The sequence below is a fragment of the Cyprinus carpio genome, chromosome B9 (assembly GCF_018340385.1).
Source record: "Cyprinus carpio isolate SPL01 chromosome B9, ASM1834038v1, whole genome shotgun sequence".
NCBI lineage: Eukaryota > Metazoa > Chordata > Actinopteri > Cypriniformes > Cyprinidae > Cyprinus > Cyprinus carpio.
In genome coordinates this window covers 24,915,032-24,929,854 of record NC_056605.1, presented here as the reverse complement: position 1 = coordinate 24,929,854, position 14,823 = coordinate 24,915,032, and the positions used below count along the sequence as shown (strand labels likewise).

The 14,823-nt window shown below is 36.4% G+C and overlaps 1 protein-coding gene across 1 annotated transcript in view; it reads left to right on the top strand.

Moving 5' to 3' along the window:
• The window catches only part of LOC109091145, a 63,846-nt gene extending 49,824 nt beyond the window's left edge, over nt 1-14,022 (top strand). Inside the window, exons 60-73 of the mRNA XM_042730524.1 lie at nt 951-1,005; nt 3,867-4,044; nt 4,405-4,520; nt 5,406-5,565; nt 5,798-6,051; nt 6,184-6,388; nt 7,512-7,621; nt 7,765-7,915; nt 10,579-10,713; nt 11,063-11,166; nt 12,189-12,281; nt 12,454-12,559; nt 12,893-13,030; nt 13,374-14,022. Of these exons, the coding sequence (XP_042586458.1) occupies nt 951-1,005; nt 3,867-4,044; nt 4,405-4,520; nt 5,406-5,565; nt 5,798-6,051; nt 6,184-6,388; nt 7,512-7,621; nt 7,765-7,915; nt 10,579-10,713; nt 11,063-11,166; nt 12,189-12,281; nt 12,454-12,559; nt 12,893-13,030; nt 13,374-13,475 (1,907 nt within the window). The 3' untranslated portion in view covers nt 13,476-14,022. The remainder of the gene's footprint in view (nt 1-950; nt 1,006-3,866; nt 4,045-4,404; nt 4,521-5,405; nt 5,566-5,797; nt 6,052-6,183; nt 6,389-7,511; nt 7,622-7,764; nt 7,916-10,578; nt 10,714-11,062; nt 11,167-12,188; nt 12,282-12,453; nt 12,560-12,892; nt 13,031-13,373) is intronic.
• Nucleotides 14,023-14,823: the final 801 nt, after the last annotated feature.

The window sequence follows — 14,823 nt, the reverse complement described above, 5'->3', positions numbered from 1 at the left end:
GTTTCCACAAATATATTATGCACCACAAATGTTTTCAACACTGATAGTGAGGAGAAGTGTTTTTGAGCACCAAATCAGCATCTTGGAATGATTTCTGAAGGATCATGTGACTGAAGACTGGAGTAATGGCTTCTAAAAATTCAGCTTTCCTTTTACAGGAATAAATTACATTTTAAAATATTTTAATTATTTTTTACTTTATTGTTGATCAAATTAATGCAGCCTTGGTGGGCATAAAAGACTTCTTTCAAAAACATCTTACCAACCCCAAACTTTTGAATGGTAGGATATATCTAATATTTTTCACGTTGTGTAACAGATGAAATTGTGTTAGGTTAACTTGAGTTAATGCGCACTTAGACTTGCATATCTAAAGTTTTGACTTGCTGTGTAAGGTCTAATCCACTTAGCAGCTTATTCTGAGTAAGAGCCGCCCACTTAGAAAGGAGGAGACCTTCTAGCTGACTGCAAATAACACAGCTAGGTTCTTCTTGTATTCACATATCAATAATTGCTGGGTTTATCTAAAATATGCTTTTTTGCAATACTCTAAAATATAATCCTTGCTTCTGAGACTGAAAATCATGTAATTCCATTACCCTTAGACAGAGGGCAGTGTGTCTTTTCTGTCTCCCACCATGAGGCAGAGCGGTCTGAATGCTAATTAGACGTGCTGAGAACTGAAATGAAGGAATAGAGCTGGTCTTATTTCAACACTGCCAGACTGGCCCAGTGGCTGAGATTCACTGTCCGCCTCCAGGCAAGATTAATGCAATCCCACCAGTCAGTAATGGAAAGGGGGGATGCATTCATTCAAATGTAGCCAGTGAAGTCATTCAGGGCAAAACAGAGCATAAATTCAGAAAAGGTTCATGGGAGGAGCAGATCACTGGTCACGTGTTTACCCGGCAAGTGTATATTTACTCATGTGCTAAAATCTCTCTTTACAGCCATCTCCATATCTAGCCACCCTTACCCTGGCCAAGTGCAAGATGAGGATGTCATGTAAGCACACACACACACACACACACACACACACACACACACACACATACACACATATCCATGCATGCTCGCACGTCCTTCTGTCCGGCAGCTAAAACAGATAAAGTACTCTGTGGGACCAAATACAAACTGAGTGTATTAGTACGGCCGGTACAAAATCATAGACCCAGTGGTGGGGAAAAAGAAAGCAATCAGCCAAATGATGGGCTTTAGATAAGATATGCAAACATTCTAGTGGAGCACTTGAACTAATGTAATTTGACTCCTGTATTTACTCCTCTTTGATTTTTTCCCTGAGCTTGGCTTATTGATTACTAACCCAATATAATGTGTGTTTACTCTGAAGGTGGTTCGGAGGTTAACTGATTCAATGTCGCCACCCAAACATGCTTGTATTTTGAACACTGGGCAATTTAAACCGTGCCTAAATTTGAAAGGCACGCTCTGTAAAATGCGCGCAATTGTCTTATTCTCCCAGCTGGGATGAGTCTGGCTTGACGCCTGCTACTTAGGCCTGAGAAAGGGATTTCTTGAGAGGGGAGACAACATGCAGAGAAGGCAGGAAAAGGAAGAAGAATAGGTTGAGTAGCTGAAAAGAGCAGAAAGTAATGCATTCGTAAACCAGACACTTATATCAAAGTCCCTTTAAGGCAAGTCAAGCACTTGGTGGCCATATTGGTAACAGCCTCAGGCAGCTGTTTCAAGTATAGATATAGTGCTGCAGGAATGAGTCCTGAAACCCAGAATCGAGTTCGCAGTTTGAAACTTCCAGGGTTAAATGGCTGAAATAAGGTCTGAGGTTAACCCAAGCACAAAATATTTTCACGTTTTATTTTACAACATGTATACATCAGTAAAACCCCATGGTTTTTTTAAGCTTATACATGTCTTCAAAAAGGCAGTTGCTAACAAGTGGCTAAATGAGACTACAGAGATTATTGGGGACATTAATCGTTCTTATGCAGAACTGAAAAACTCATCTTACTTGCTTGTTGTATTTTTACTCATGCTCTTGCAAACTCTCAAACCTTCTCCCAACTTATAGATTTTGAATAAAGATTTGTTGGAAACTTAGTGCTGGCGACAATGAAGACATGTAACCATTTACTTCTACCAATTGTGTTTAGGCTTCAAAATGTATAGAAGTTGTGTTCATTTGTGAAGATGATACTAATGAACCAAACGTGTAAGAATCATAAACTTTTTTTGGTCACAGAGCTTATTTTCTGCACTAATCCAATTGTTTTTTTGGTATTATTTGATTTTTTTTAAGTGATACTTTATTTTATATTAATTGTTTACTGTTAGCACTCTATTGAATCTACTTCAGAATCTTAAACGATTATGTTTCAGTTACGTATTTTAATGAGTGATTGCTAACCTTGTCTCATAGCTGATGAAATCTGATTGTTTGATGGTTGCCATATTTTTGAATTATACATTTGTTGTTATCTTAGGTAGGACTAAATTGATCTCAAGTGTTTTAATCGTAGTTTAGTGCCATTTTATCATGAGGTTTGTTATTTTTATTGCACCACCAACTGCCTGGAAAAGTTTTCTCTAAGTGAGACCGAATGTAATAAAATAACCCACCAGCTGAGAAACACTGGTCTAGAAAAGTCTGAAGCTGTAGAGAACCAGTATGATCTAGTTAGTTTCTTTTCCTTTGACTTCATTGATCAACCAACTGAGCCCTTCTTATCTGAATATAAAGTGATCTTCGCTTTTTCGTTCAAGCTCAACTCTCTGTGGTATAGGTCTTCTGTCTTTCCCTGAGATCAGTTGGGGCAGCATTGAAAGCAAAAGCTCAGCTGGTGTCTGGTAGAAGGAGAAGTGTCCTGCTGAGACTGAACTCTTGATCGTCTCTGACTCTGTCTTACACAATTCGAACAGATAGAGAGATCTTAATTCTTACGGCTTTCATCTTTTCTCCTCAATGTGTCTGATGCCGTTGTTAATGCATCGAGCTTGACTGAAGAACACTGTTAAGCTCATGTGAGAGACTGTAGGAAATATGAAGTGCAGTTTGTATTGTAAGGTTAAGACAGCATGACATGCATTCAAATTGTCTCTAACTGCACTTGACCCCTGCTGCAGAATATCTTCTGCTCTGCTGGTGTGTGTATAAAGTGTACAGATATGTAGCTATTTATTTTATTATTACACATTTCAGGTCTTAATGTGATCGATTTATTGGTGCATATAATAAATGTAAATGAGTAAGACTGCCATTTAAATGTTAAGGGTCAGTAAGATTTTTATTTTTTATTTTTTTGAAAGAAATTAATACTTTAAATGAGTATAGACACCTTAAATTGAACAAAAGTGACAGAAAATGTTATTTTAAATAAATTGTTCTTTTGAACTTTCATCAGTAAATCCTGTATTAAAATGTATTATAGTTTTCACAAAAATATTACACAACACAGCGGTTTTCAACATTGGTTAACACAAGCTTAAAATATTTATATATATATATATATATATATATATATATATATATATATATATATATAATATTAAATACTACATATTACAACCATACATATATATTATATTATATTACTAAAATAATTGTAATATTTATTATACATTAATATATATATTAAAACTGAGAAGAGTTAATAGTAATAATTTTCATTGTATTTTTGGTCAAATAAATGCAACCTTTGTGAGCATAAAAGACTTCTTTCAACATATGTATGTTTATATAAAATATAACAAACTATACAAAATTCACCAATGTACAATTTATTTATTTATTTTTCAAGTACATACAGGTGGATGCACAAGGTCAGATGCTCTCAACTCACATGTCTTCAAGTTCATGTCTTTTAGATCTTTCTTTTTGTCTCCTCAAGGGTGGGCGGTTTGGTCAGCATCCTGGTTGCTCTCTGTGTTCTCACTGGCTACTCCATCATGACGGCCAGCTTTGTCATCTATGAGGTTCAGGAACATCACACAGGCTCCAAGAGACTCCAGCAGATCTCTGGCATCAGTGAACCTTTCTACTGGATCATCAACTTCTTCTATGATATGGTACTTCAGTATTAGTTGATAGATTTCAGCCTTTGAGATCAGTTGCATTGATCTGTAAAAAATCCAAAAACCATGAACTGTAAGAAATTACAACCTACACTACATGAAATACAGGTTCAGTCGGAATAACAATAACCATTATATAAATCATTTAATATTAGTAATATCCAAAACAGTATAGCATATCAACGGCAAGGTTTTTATTACCAGGAAAGGTAAGAACTAATACCTTAAATGCAGTGCAAGTTGCTTTGGATAAAAGCATCTGCCAAATGCATGAATGTAAATTAACAAAAGTGTTTAATATGCATACTGCGTAAGACTGTTTGTATTTATGAGGTCTTTTCTATGTCATTGCAGGCCCTTTACTTAGTTCCTGTGGTCCTCTCGGTGGCTATGATAGCAGCATTCCAGCTCTCAGCATTCACAGACAGGCAGAACCTCGGCGCGGTCACACTTCTGCTGGTGCTATTTGGGTCAGCATACATTAGAGTCCCTTTACCACCAGAGATTTTCCTGTCACAAGACAGACGTCTCATTAGAACGTCTCAGAGTTGACAGGTCCTCAAGGCACTAGAGCTTCACGAATGTATTATTCAGCAAATGCTACACGTCGCAGCAATGGCAAAAGAGGAAGTTTTAGTTAATGCATCGTCTTTCAGGTAAACACCGGGCTCTCTGCTAGAAAGAGGAGAGCTGCTCGAAGCTTTCCTGCAAGGCCTGGGCTCTGAAGAAGAGATTTCACACACTCCGTCACCCAGTTAATTGCATTGTGGAGAGCAGAGAGGCCACTCACAGTCAGTCTTTAGGCTTCAGAGCTCCATTGGCTGCTTGGGAGGCCCTTCATTGTGTGAAGTCAGCAGTCTGGCCCGCATTCATCCGCCTGTGAGCTTACCGGCACTCGACCCATAAATAACCACACATCACAGCGATCCCACCACTTTCCCTTCAACCTGCTTAATTGCTTTTGTTTAGCTGAGCAGTGTGGACTTTTCAGCACTAACAATACACTCATACAGGCCAGGGAACGTGCACATATACACACACACGGTACCCCCTCGGTTTAAACACATCCTCTTCCTTGACCCGGCCACCCCAATCACCAAGAGTAATGAATAAAAAAGCAGATCATTCTGTGGAGCTGAAGAGGAGAGAGAATGCTTCACGAAGAGGAAATAGATGAGCTCATTTATCTTCTGGCCTCTTAGCTCAACTGTGGAATATATTCTCTCTTTCTTTGCTAAACTTAAAGTAGAAGTCTTTCTATGGCTCTTTTGTCTTCCTCCATGTTGTAATTCCTCTCTTTAGATGTGTCTTTGAAGCTTGCCACTTACCACATTGATTTCATTGTTTCTTTTCAGCTTCTCCACCTTCCCTTGGATGTATCTTCTGTCTGCGGTATTCAAGGATACAGAGATGGCCTTTATTGGTTATGTTTGCATCAATCTCTTCATCAGTGTCAACACCATCATCTCCACATCCATTATTTACTTCCTGGGTCAGCTCAACCAGAATGACCAGGTGAGAGAAGAGTCATTTCATCCCCAAATGATTTAGATTTGACTGTCAATTTGATCAATTTAATGCATCCTTGCTGAATAAAAGTTAAAATTTAATTGAAGAAAATCTTTCTGATCCCAAACAAAATAAAATAAAATACATTTTCACCAGGCAAATAAAATGATTTAAATAGACCTGAGTAGCTTTTCACATTGTTCTTCCTTCTCTAACTTGCTTTCATTGTCCATTTCAGAGCATCCTGAATGTGTACCACACCATGAGCAACATATTCCTAGTCTTCCCTCAGTTCAGCTTTGGCAATGGTTTGATGGAGTTGGCACGGGTTGACATGCAGGTGCAGATCCTGAGCGCTTTCGGAGTGGATGCCTACAAGAACCCCTTCAGCATGGATGTTCTGGGCTGGATGTACATCTCCATGTTCCTGCAGGGTTTCATCTGCTTCACGCTTCGCCTGCTACTTAACAAGACGCTCCTTCGCAAAGTCAGGTATACCTGAGGCTCTGGCAAAAAATGGATTAAACTGGCTGGCACAGAACAACTTTTTGAAATTTTACTTTGTAGTGCAGTGTACAATTTTTAAATTTTTACATTGTTATGCATTTGTGTATTTCTGTGTAGATTGTTAGTCTGCTGGAAGAAGAACGTTGTTCAGAGCTATAGCCCCAATGAAGATGAAGATGTGGTTGCTGAACGTCTGCGTGTGGACCGTGGCGATGCGAATGCAGATATTCTGCAAGTTAACCATCTGACTAAGGTGTACCAAAACCTGAGCAAGAGGGTACAGGCGGTGAAAAGGCTGTCTGTGGGCATTCCAGCTGGCGAGGTCTGTGCTATTTTCATATTAATATTTATTATGAGAGCGTTTACATGCACAAGAAAATTTCAGTATTAAAATAAACATAAATTTTACTTCCTTAATATAAAGTACACACTACCAGTAAAAAGTTTGGAATAGTTAAAAAATTTGATTGCTTGGTGAGCATAAGTCTCATAAATCTGCTTGATATTTTGGAGAAAACCGTGATATATTACCTTTCAAAAGTTTGGGATAAGCAAAAAAAAAAAAGAATACTTTTATTCAGCAGGGATGCATTCAATTGTTTAAAAGTGACTGTAAGGACATTTATAACGTTATAAAAGATTTCTATTTAAAATAAATGCTGTTCTTTTGAACTTTTTATTCATCAACAAATCCTGAAAAAAATGTATCATGGTTTCCACAAAAATATTAAGCAGCAAAAACTGTTTATATAAGTACTATTATTAATAATTGAGCATTAAGTATAATGAATAATAACTGGGCACCAATTGATCATGTGACACTGAAGACTGGAGTTATGGCTGTTGAAAACAGCATTGCCATCACAGGAATAAATTACATTTTAAAATATATCGAAATATTAAACATTTAGACGTTTACTTTGTAATAGTATTTTTACTGTCGTTTTTACTGTATTTTTGATTAAATAAATACATCCTTGGTGAGCATAAGAGACTTTTAAAAAATGAACATCTTAATTACGCCAAACTTTTTATCGGTAGTGTTTCCAATTATCAACATAAACTGATATCTGATTTTGTGCAATGAGAATTGACTGGATTGTGAAAAGTTGGTGTTCCATATTAATATTAGGATTTATAATACTCAAAAAATGTGTACTAAGAAAGTATTTCGGTAAATTCAAACATTAAACAAAATGACCAAATCAATAATAATTGAACCACAATGTATTATTTATCTGAAATTGTGCATGTAGATGTGGTCACCGAGGGGGAAATTCAGCTAAATTCCCAGAAAGTCTTGTTCAAGGCACTTGGCATATGCTTTGCTTCATTCTGTTTCAGTTCTGAATGTTTTTTTATAGAAGATTTATTAAGCTCTTAAGAATGATCGATGACATCAAAACATTCAGTGTAAATGAATGGAAGGTCAATATCTTCCTTAGTGCTTTGGATTGCTGGGAGTCAATGGTGCAGGAAAGACCACTACGTTCAAGATGCTGACAGGAGACATTAGCCCTACTGATGGCTCGGCCAAGATTCGTGACATTGACGGGTACCTTTCCCCCCATTTAAAAACTTTATTGGTTACTTTTACTGTTGCTCACCATCTTTTTCTAATGCACTCAGACTCTTTTACTAGACATTTGTGTTTGGTTTCATTGCATGTTCATTAATCTCCCTGGCCTGTGTCCTCAGGAGACTGGTTGACATCATAGACTGCAGGAGAGAGGGCATAAACATTGGTTACTGCCCCCAGGTGGATGCACTGGACGACCTCCTGACTGGAGAAGAACATCTCTATTTTTACGCCCGCATCAGGGGCATCTCCAAGAGGGAGATTGACCGGGTAAGGTCACGGCTATATCAATGTCTGTTTCGTTCTGGCCAAGGCCAGTTTCTTATCAAAGTGACCTACAAAAGTGCATGTTTTCTGTTGTGATGATACCTCTTTTGACATCCTTTATTATGTGCAACTACATTAAATGTATGCTGCTAATAGAGTTTGATGATTTGAAATGAGAAGCAAGAGATGAGGTGAAACAAACAGCTATCTGTTAAATCATGTCACAACCCACTGACATCCTTTAACACTCTTAAGAGAGATTTTGCATCTGTTTTTCGTCAAGTGGTACTCTAGCCTGATAACGTCTTTCCACACACGTAAAAAGGTTTAACAGTGATTTTGAAAGGACCAGCATATATTTTGTTTGAGATGCTGCTGTTGCCACCAGGCTTTTATAAACTCTTAACTAACTTCATTCGTTTTTCTTCGACCAACCCGGAAATCCCTGCTGGACTTCTCAGTAAGATACGAATAGATCTTAGTTTACTATAATTCGAATATAGCATTTGACAGGAAATGGTTGGCTCTCCTCCACATTGATTAATGAGGAAGCTAATTAATCTTGCATTCTCTCAGGATTATTGGTAAAAAGCACTTCTGTAAAACTCGCCTTTGGCTGCAGATGTGAATCCTTTATCAGTTTTCCTAAAGATTGAAACACTGGTCTGAGGGAATATGCGAGTTGCAATGACATATTAGCAACTTATTATGAATATTAATTTCAAGTTGGAATAGTGTTTCTTATTAAACAATTTTTTTTTTGATTGTGTTAAAATTTTGCTATGTGTAAAAGTGAATCAATGCTTGAATGCTTTTACAAAGCAGCAGCAATGTCAATATGAGAAAAGACACCAAGGTTCAATAAATAGGTAAATGTGTGGAATAAATGAGCTTCTAAATCAAATTTTAGAGTCAAAGACATCCATTTTTGTAATGCAGAACCGGCTGTGCTGTTCTCAACAGCTAAATCACTGAAGATACATAGGAGAACTGTTAAGAAGATAAATCACTATTTTCTCTGTATTGCATCCGCGCAATATTTCGATCAAGAAGCCTTATGTTTGAACTGAATATATCAGCTCCATTATGATCAGAGACTGTGACACACATTTATGACATTATGAGCACAAATGATGTTATGGGCTCAGACACGCACATACCTCTCTGTCAAGCTCTAACTTAATTCAGGGTTGTCTCTGCTGGTACTTGGTTAGCCTGCAGAAAAAGAATCTCAAATAATGCATATAATCTTTTACAGTCTTAGAACCTTCTCAAAGGTGAGTCATCCACAGAAATTGTGAAAAGGGTGCCTCTTTGTAGATAAAAGTAAAAATTAAGATGCTTTCTATGCACCTTGCCGCCTACAGTATTTGATTACATTAGTTACATTTTTATAAATTCATTGTTTACTCCACCTCATGTTGTTTTAAACCTACAGCATATAACTTTCATTCTGCCAAGGAAATGCTTTGAAGAATGTTCACACTGCTTTTGTTTATACAGTGAAAGTGAATGGTGACCAAGGGCAAGATTTTCAGGGAATAATTTGTTCTGTTTCTCACATAAAGCTATCGATTGGCTTCAGAAGACTTTAAGAATATATATATATATATATATATATATATATATATATATACTGTAGTAGTATATAGTCATATCTGACTACTTTTGTGTTGCTTTTTCCCCTTTCTGGAGCTTGACAGTCTCTGGTCACCATCCAATTTCATTGTAAGAGAGCTGCTTGAACATACTACAAAAGTTGTCCTTTTGCATTGTGTTAATAGAACAGATTCATACAAATTTGAAATGACATAAAGATGAGTAAATTATAAGGAAATACCCATGTCTGGCTATCTATATTAAAAGTAAAGTTAATAATAAGTGCAACTTTGTCGAAATGAAGTAAAACCGGCGCCTTGTAATGATGATGTTACCCTTGTATAAGAAGGGCAGGGAAGGAATTGACTTAACAATCTATGAATACCATCAGTCATCTTTTGGCTACCAAGGCTTTGTGTAAAAGCTGCTGAAACTTTGAAATGGCTTTTGCAGTTTGGCCCATTAACTTGGATTAGAGGATTTAGAGGAAACGGCTGGTAAATTTTGATGTCCTGAGGGAAGCGTGCAGTACAATGCTGACCCAAAAGGAAGATCTGTGGGTGCATATAACCCCTGTTACACGGAGAGTTCTTTATGGTTTCTTGCAGGTTTACGAGAAGCTATTTAAATTCATAGAATGTCTACTTGGATCCTTTGATGTATGAATCCAATTAGTTAAATGAATGCAGAAACCATGACATGCTCTGTGTGGGGTCAAATGTCAACAGGCATTTAATCAAAACATTATTCAAAGTGACTCATTATGATGTCAAGATCACACAGTTAATGTGTTATAACAACTTTTTAAGCCTTTTTGGGGACAATTATTGCTTTGTAAATCAAAAATGAATTGGAGGGAAATTATGACGGAACTATAAGTTTGTGGAATGTGCTTTAAAATAAGGCAGCTTCATTTGGGGGGGTGAATGTAATTGTGATTTTCTGAATAAAAATGGAAATTTACAGTGGTTTGTTTTGCTGTGCTTGTTTATAGTAATAATGATAATTAGAAAATGTAAAGATCAAATTATCTGCTTTCTCATTACTATGTCATCTTTTCTCTCCAGGTTGTGAACTATCTGTTGAAAAAGTTGGAGCTGAATTACCATAGACACAACACAAGTGAGAGCTACAGTTGCGGAACACGCCGGAAGCTGTCGACAGCTTTGGCCCTGATCGGAAACCCTCAGATCCTTCTCCTGGTGAGCAAAAAAACGCACATTATCCTACCAAGCTGAGACAAGTTACAGTTTTGTAAATCATACAGCTTCACTATAAATCATTGTATTGCATGTTGTCTTGAGTGTTTGCTCAGAGGGGTTTGAATGGATAAAATGTTGCACACTTGTTACAAACACCTCTGAAATGCGTTGGTGTGCTGTTTGGCCAAAGTCTTGTAGCATATCAGTTATTCTGACTTAAAATTTTGGCTCGGTGCATTACACGATTGCATTTACCTGGAGAACGTGTGGGTTTTGCATTAGGCTTTTCTTTTGTTCTGTAAGGAACATCCCACGTTTCTTATTGTACATGTCTCCTCTAAACTCTCAGGATGAACCCAGCTCTGGAATGGACCCACGTTCCAAACGTCACCTATGGAAGATCATCTCTGAGCAAGTGATGGGCAAATGTGCTGTGGTCCTGACATCACACAGGTAATGAACGCTCCTGACTCACACTGCATCCGTTCCTCCAAACAAACAGGTGGTAGTAATGACACATTGAGGCAAAATTAGTCACTTAGAACAGTTGTTTTCAAGCTTTTTTGATGCCAAGAACATCCAAATATAGGAACATCTTTTGTAAATTATAAAGGCAGCTAAATATTTTCATGTCCTGAAAACAGACCTATTTGCACTGAGAAAAATAATTGATAATAACTGTCCTTTATATTGTCATTGTACTATGCAACCCTCTATTAGATGTTAGATTGAAGAAAAATGTTTCAAATTCTATTCAAATGCATTTGTATTTAAACTATATAAAGATTAAATATTAATTATAATAAAAAAAAATGTAATATTGAAATAAACATCTTTAATTATATATATAGTGCTGTGAAAAAGGTTTTGCCCCGCTCTTTTTTTTTTCATATTTTTTTTACTAGTATACACATACACACACACACACACACACACACACACACACACACACACACACACACACACACACACACACACACACACACACACACACACACACACATACACGTGTATGTTTATGTGACCCTGGACCACAAAACCAGCCTTAATAGCATGGCTATATTTGTAGCAATAGCCAACAATACATTGTATGGGTCAAAATTATCGATTTTTCTTTTATGTGAAAAATCATTAAAATATTAAGTAAAAATCATGCTCCATGCAGATATTTTGTACATGTATTACCATAAATACATCAAAACGTAATTTTTGGTATTATGCATTGCTAAGAACTTCATTTGGACAACTTTAAAGGTGATTTTCTCAACATTTTATTTTTTTGCACCCTCAGATTCCAGATTTTCAAATAGTTGTACAGTATCTCAGCTAAATATTGTCCTACGCTAACAAACCTTACATCAATGGAAAGCTCAGCTTTCAGATGATGTATAAATCTAAATTTCTACAGCAAGTTTTTGTTGGGTTTGAAGAGAAATAATTGCAGAGTTTTAGAAATATGTATTTGTGTCCTACAGCATGGAGGAGTGTGAGGCCCTTTGCACCCGTCTGGCTATAATGGTAAAAGGACAGTTCAGATGTCTTGGCTCCCTACAGCACATCAAAAACAGGTCAGTGGTTTATCTTTCTATATCCTGTGTTTCCTCCTACCAATTATTTTCCATGGTTCTCTCACGTCTCCTTTTGTTTTCCACTCTTATTGTTGCTCTAGAGCCTGATATCTCCTGCAGACACTTCATAATTTTGTCCCTGGTGATAAAATAATCTCTGTTATTCTGACAGGTTTGGTAAAGGATTCACAGTGAAGATGTACTTAGCTGGAGCCTCCTGTGATGTAGATATGATCAGTAACTTCATGCAGCAGAATTTCCCCAGCACGTACCTGAAGGTGAGAAACAGAGCACATCATAATGAAGTTAAACTTATTAAAAAGATCAAGTGATTGAAAAGTATGGTATATTGACTTGACGGCAATATGCCGTATCTCATTTAAAATAGAAATAAGCTGTTTACTTAGAAGTCACAAAGGCACAGCAGTAAAATGAAAACAGCAGGTTCATTGGTCAGAGTGTGGAAATGGTCATAAAAATTTAATTATGCCTGTTTTTGGGATACTTACATTATTAGTAGCCCCAAGGGGGAAGAATAGCTTACAAATTGATGATGTGACCACTTAAAGTGGATATTATAAGTTAACATTGTCCATGTTCTGTTCATAAAGGATCATCACTCAAATATGGTGGAGTACCATGTGCCTGTTGCTCCCGGTGGTGTGGGTTCAATCTTTGGTCTGTTAGAGTCCAACAAGGCTGTACTGCAAATCAAACACTTCTCAGTCAGCCAGACCACTCTGGATGAGGTAAGATACATACAATGTTTTTGGTCATTATTTATTTAACCTCATGCTGTTGTTCTGTGGAACACAAAGGGAGATCTATTTGTCTGAAGAATTTTCACACAGCTTTTTTCACATACAGCTACAGTTCATAGTGATTTGTCAAGCTTTAACAGACACATAAAAGTAGTCCTTAACACTATAATGTATGTGCGGGCAACAGACCAAAATACAAATTAAAGAGTAAACAAGAGAGTAGTTCTTGAATGTTTAGTGGCCAGGAAGCAAAGTTGGAAGTGGAAAGAAATGAAAAGAGACACAGGTGGTGAAGTAGTGACTAAACGATTGTCTTGACTTGTCTCCTTAGGTTTTCATTAACTTTGCCATGGGGAAGACGGACACAGACGAACAGGAGGTCACTGAAGGAATGGACATTGACAGTCTAGACTCGTACAACGCTTTGGACTAATGGAATACTTGCACATTATGGCATTCAATTAACCAATGTTAATTTAATACATAGGAAATATTTTAAAGGCTATATCGTATGTTGGTGTTGTGATTTTTATGAAGGACAAAAAACAAATCTATTTTGTATTGAATAATGAAGTCGCCAAATACCTTATGGATAATTAATTATTAAGGATTTATATGAATAATTATGTGTTAATTCACTCTTTCTGCTCTTCCAAACATGGGTTCAAATACTGCTCCACATTAAAGGAAACTTCATATGGAAGTTTGTTGCTATTTGTATCACCTTAAAAGGATTAATATGCAGAAAAGTCTACATTAGTTTACATAGTTTAATGCAATACATTAGTCTTTAGTTTATCATCAAACAACTCTGCTGCTTATCAAAGAAAATCAAGTCATTTATTTACTGAATTGTTTGAAGTTTTATTAGCTCTACCATCCTCTTAAACTGCTGGCTGCATTGATGCAGCTCTTGTCTGGGGTTGATATAAACCACAAAGACCTTTTTGGCTCCAAGAAATAAATGATTCTTCAATGTCTGCACATCTTCACTCTCATTAATATTTTCTCTGAAGGCACATCTCTTGTGCAAGTATGTACTAAATATTTCATCGGCCCTTTCCTCTGTCTGCTTCAAGGCACAGTTCCTCTTTTAAAAATGTACCTAGCTTATTTTTACATTAATGCTATTTTTCACATGCAGTTGTTGAGTGTTTGTCTTATTGAATGTAGTGCAGTTGGTTCTTTATGTCATGAGTTGAGGTATGCAATTTCTTTGCATAGACAATTGAGCACTGTGGAATTGATGAACTATCCAATGTTCAGACTGCATTTCAGGCATGTTTTGTCTTTTCCCCATCCATCCACCCATCCATCCATCCATCCATCCATCCATCCATCCATCTAAATTTTTAACCCCTCACAGTAGCATTTTAAAGCTAAATATCTCCACTACGTTTTACAGATGTATTTTAAAAGCAAATTTTACAAATTTCTGGACTGAAATAGGAATTATACAGTAAGTAAATTAAAATGGAAATGATTAAAATCACTATTGTACTATTGTAAAATAAATAAATCACACACTGCCCATGGTAGTTCTCTAATAATTAAAAATTATCGAGACATCATGCTTTTATAAAATTAACAAAATTCCCATTTTTTTTTTAATAGTAGTAATAAAAATTATGCAATTATGTAATAACCCATACAGTATATTCACTTAATTGGAATATTGTGATAAAACAATCTAATAAGATTTACATCTAAACGTTATTGGATAAAATAATATTTGATCTTTATCCATGTATGACTTACAGGACATATAGGATAAAATATAT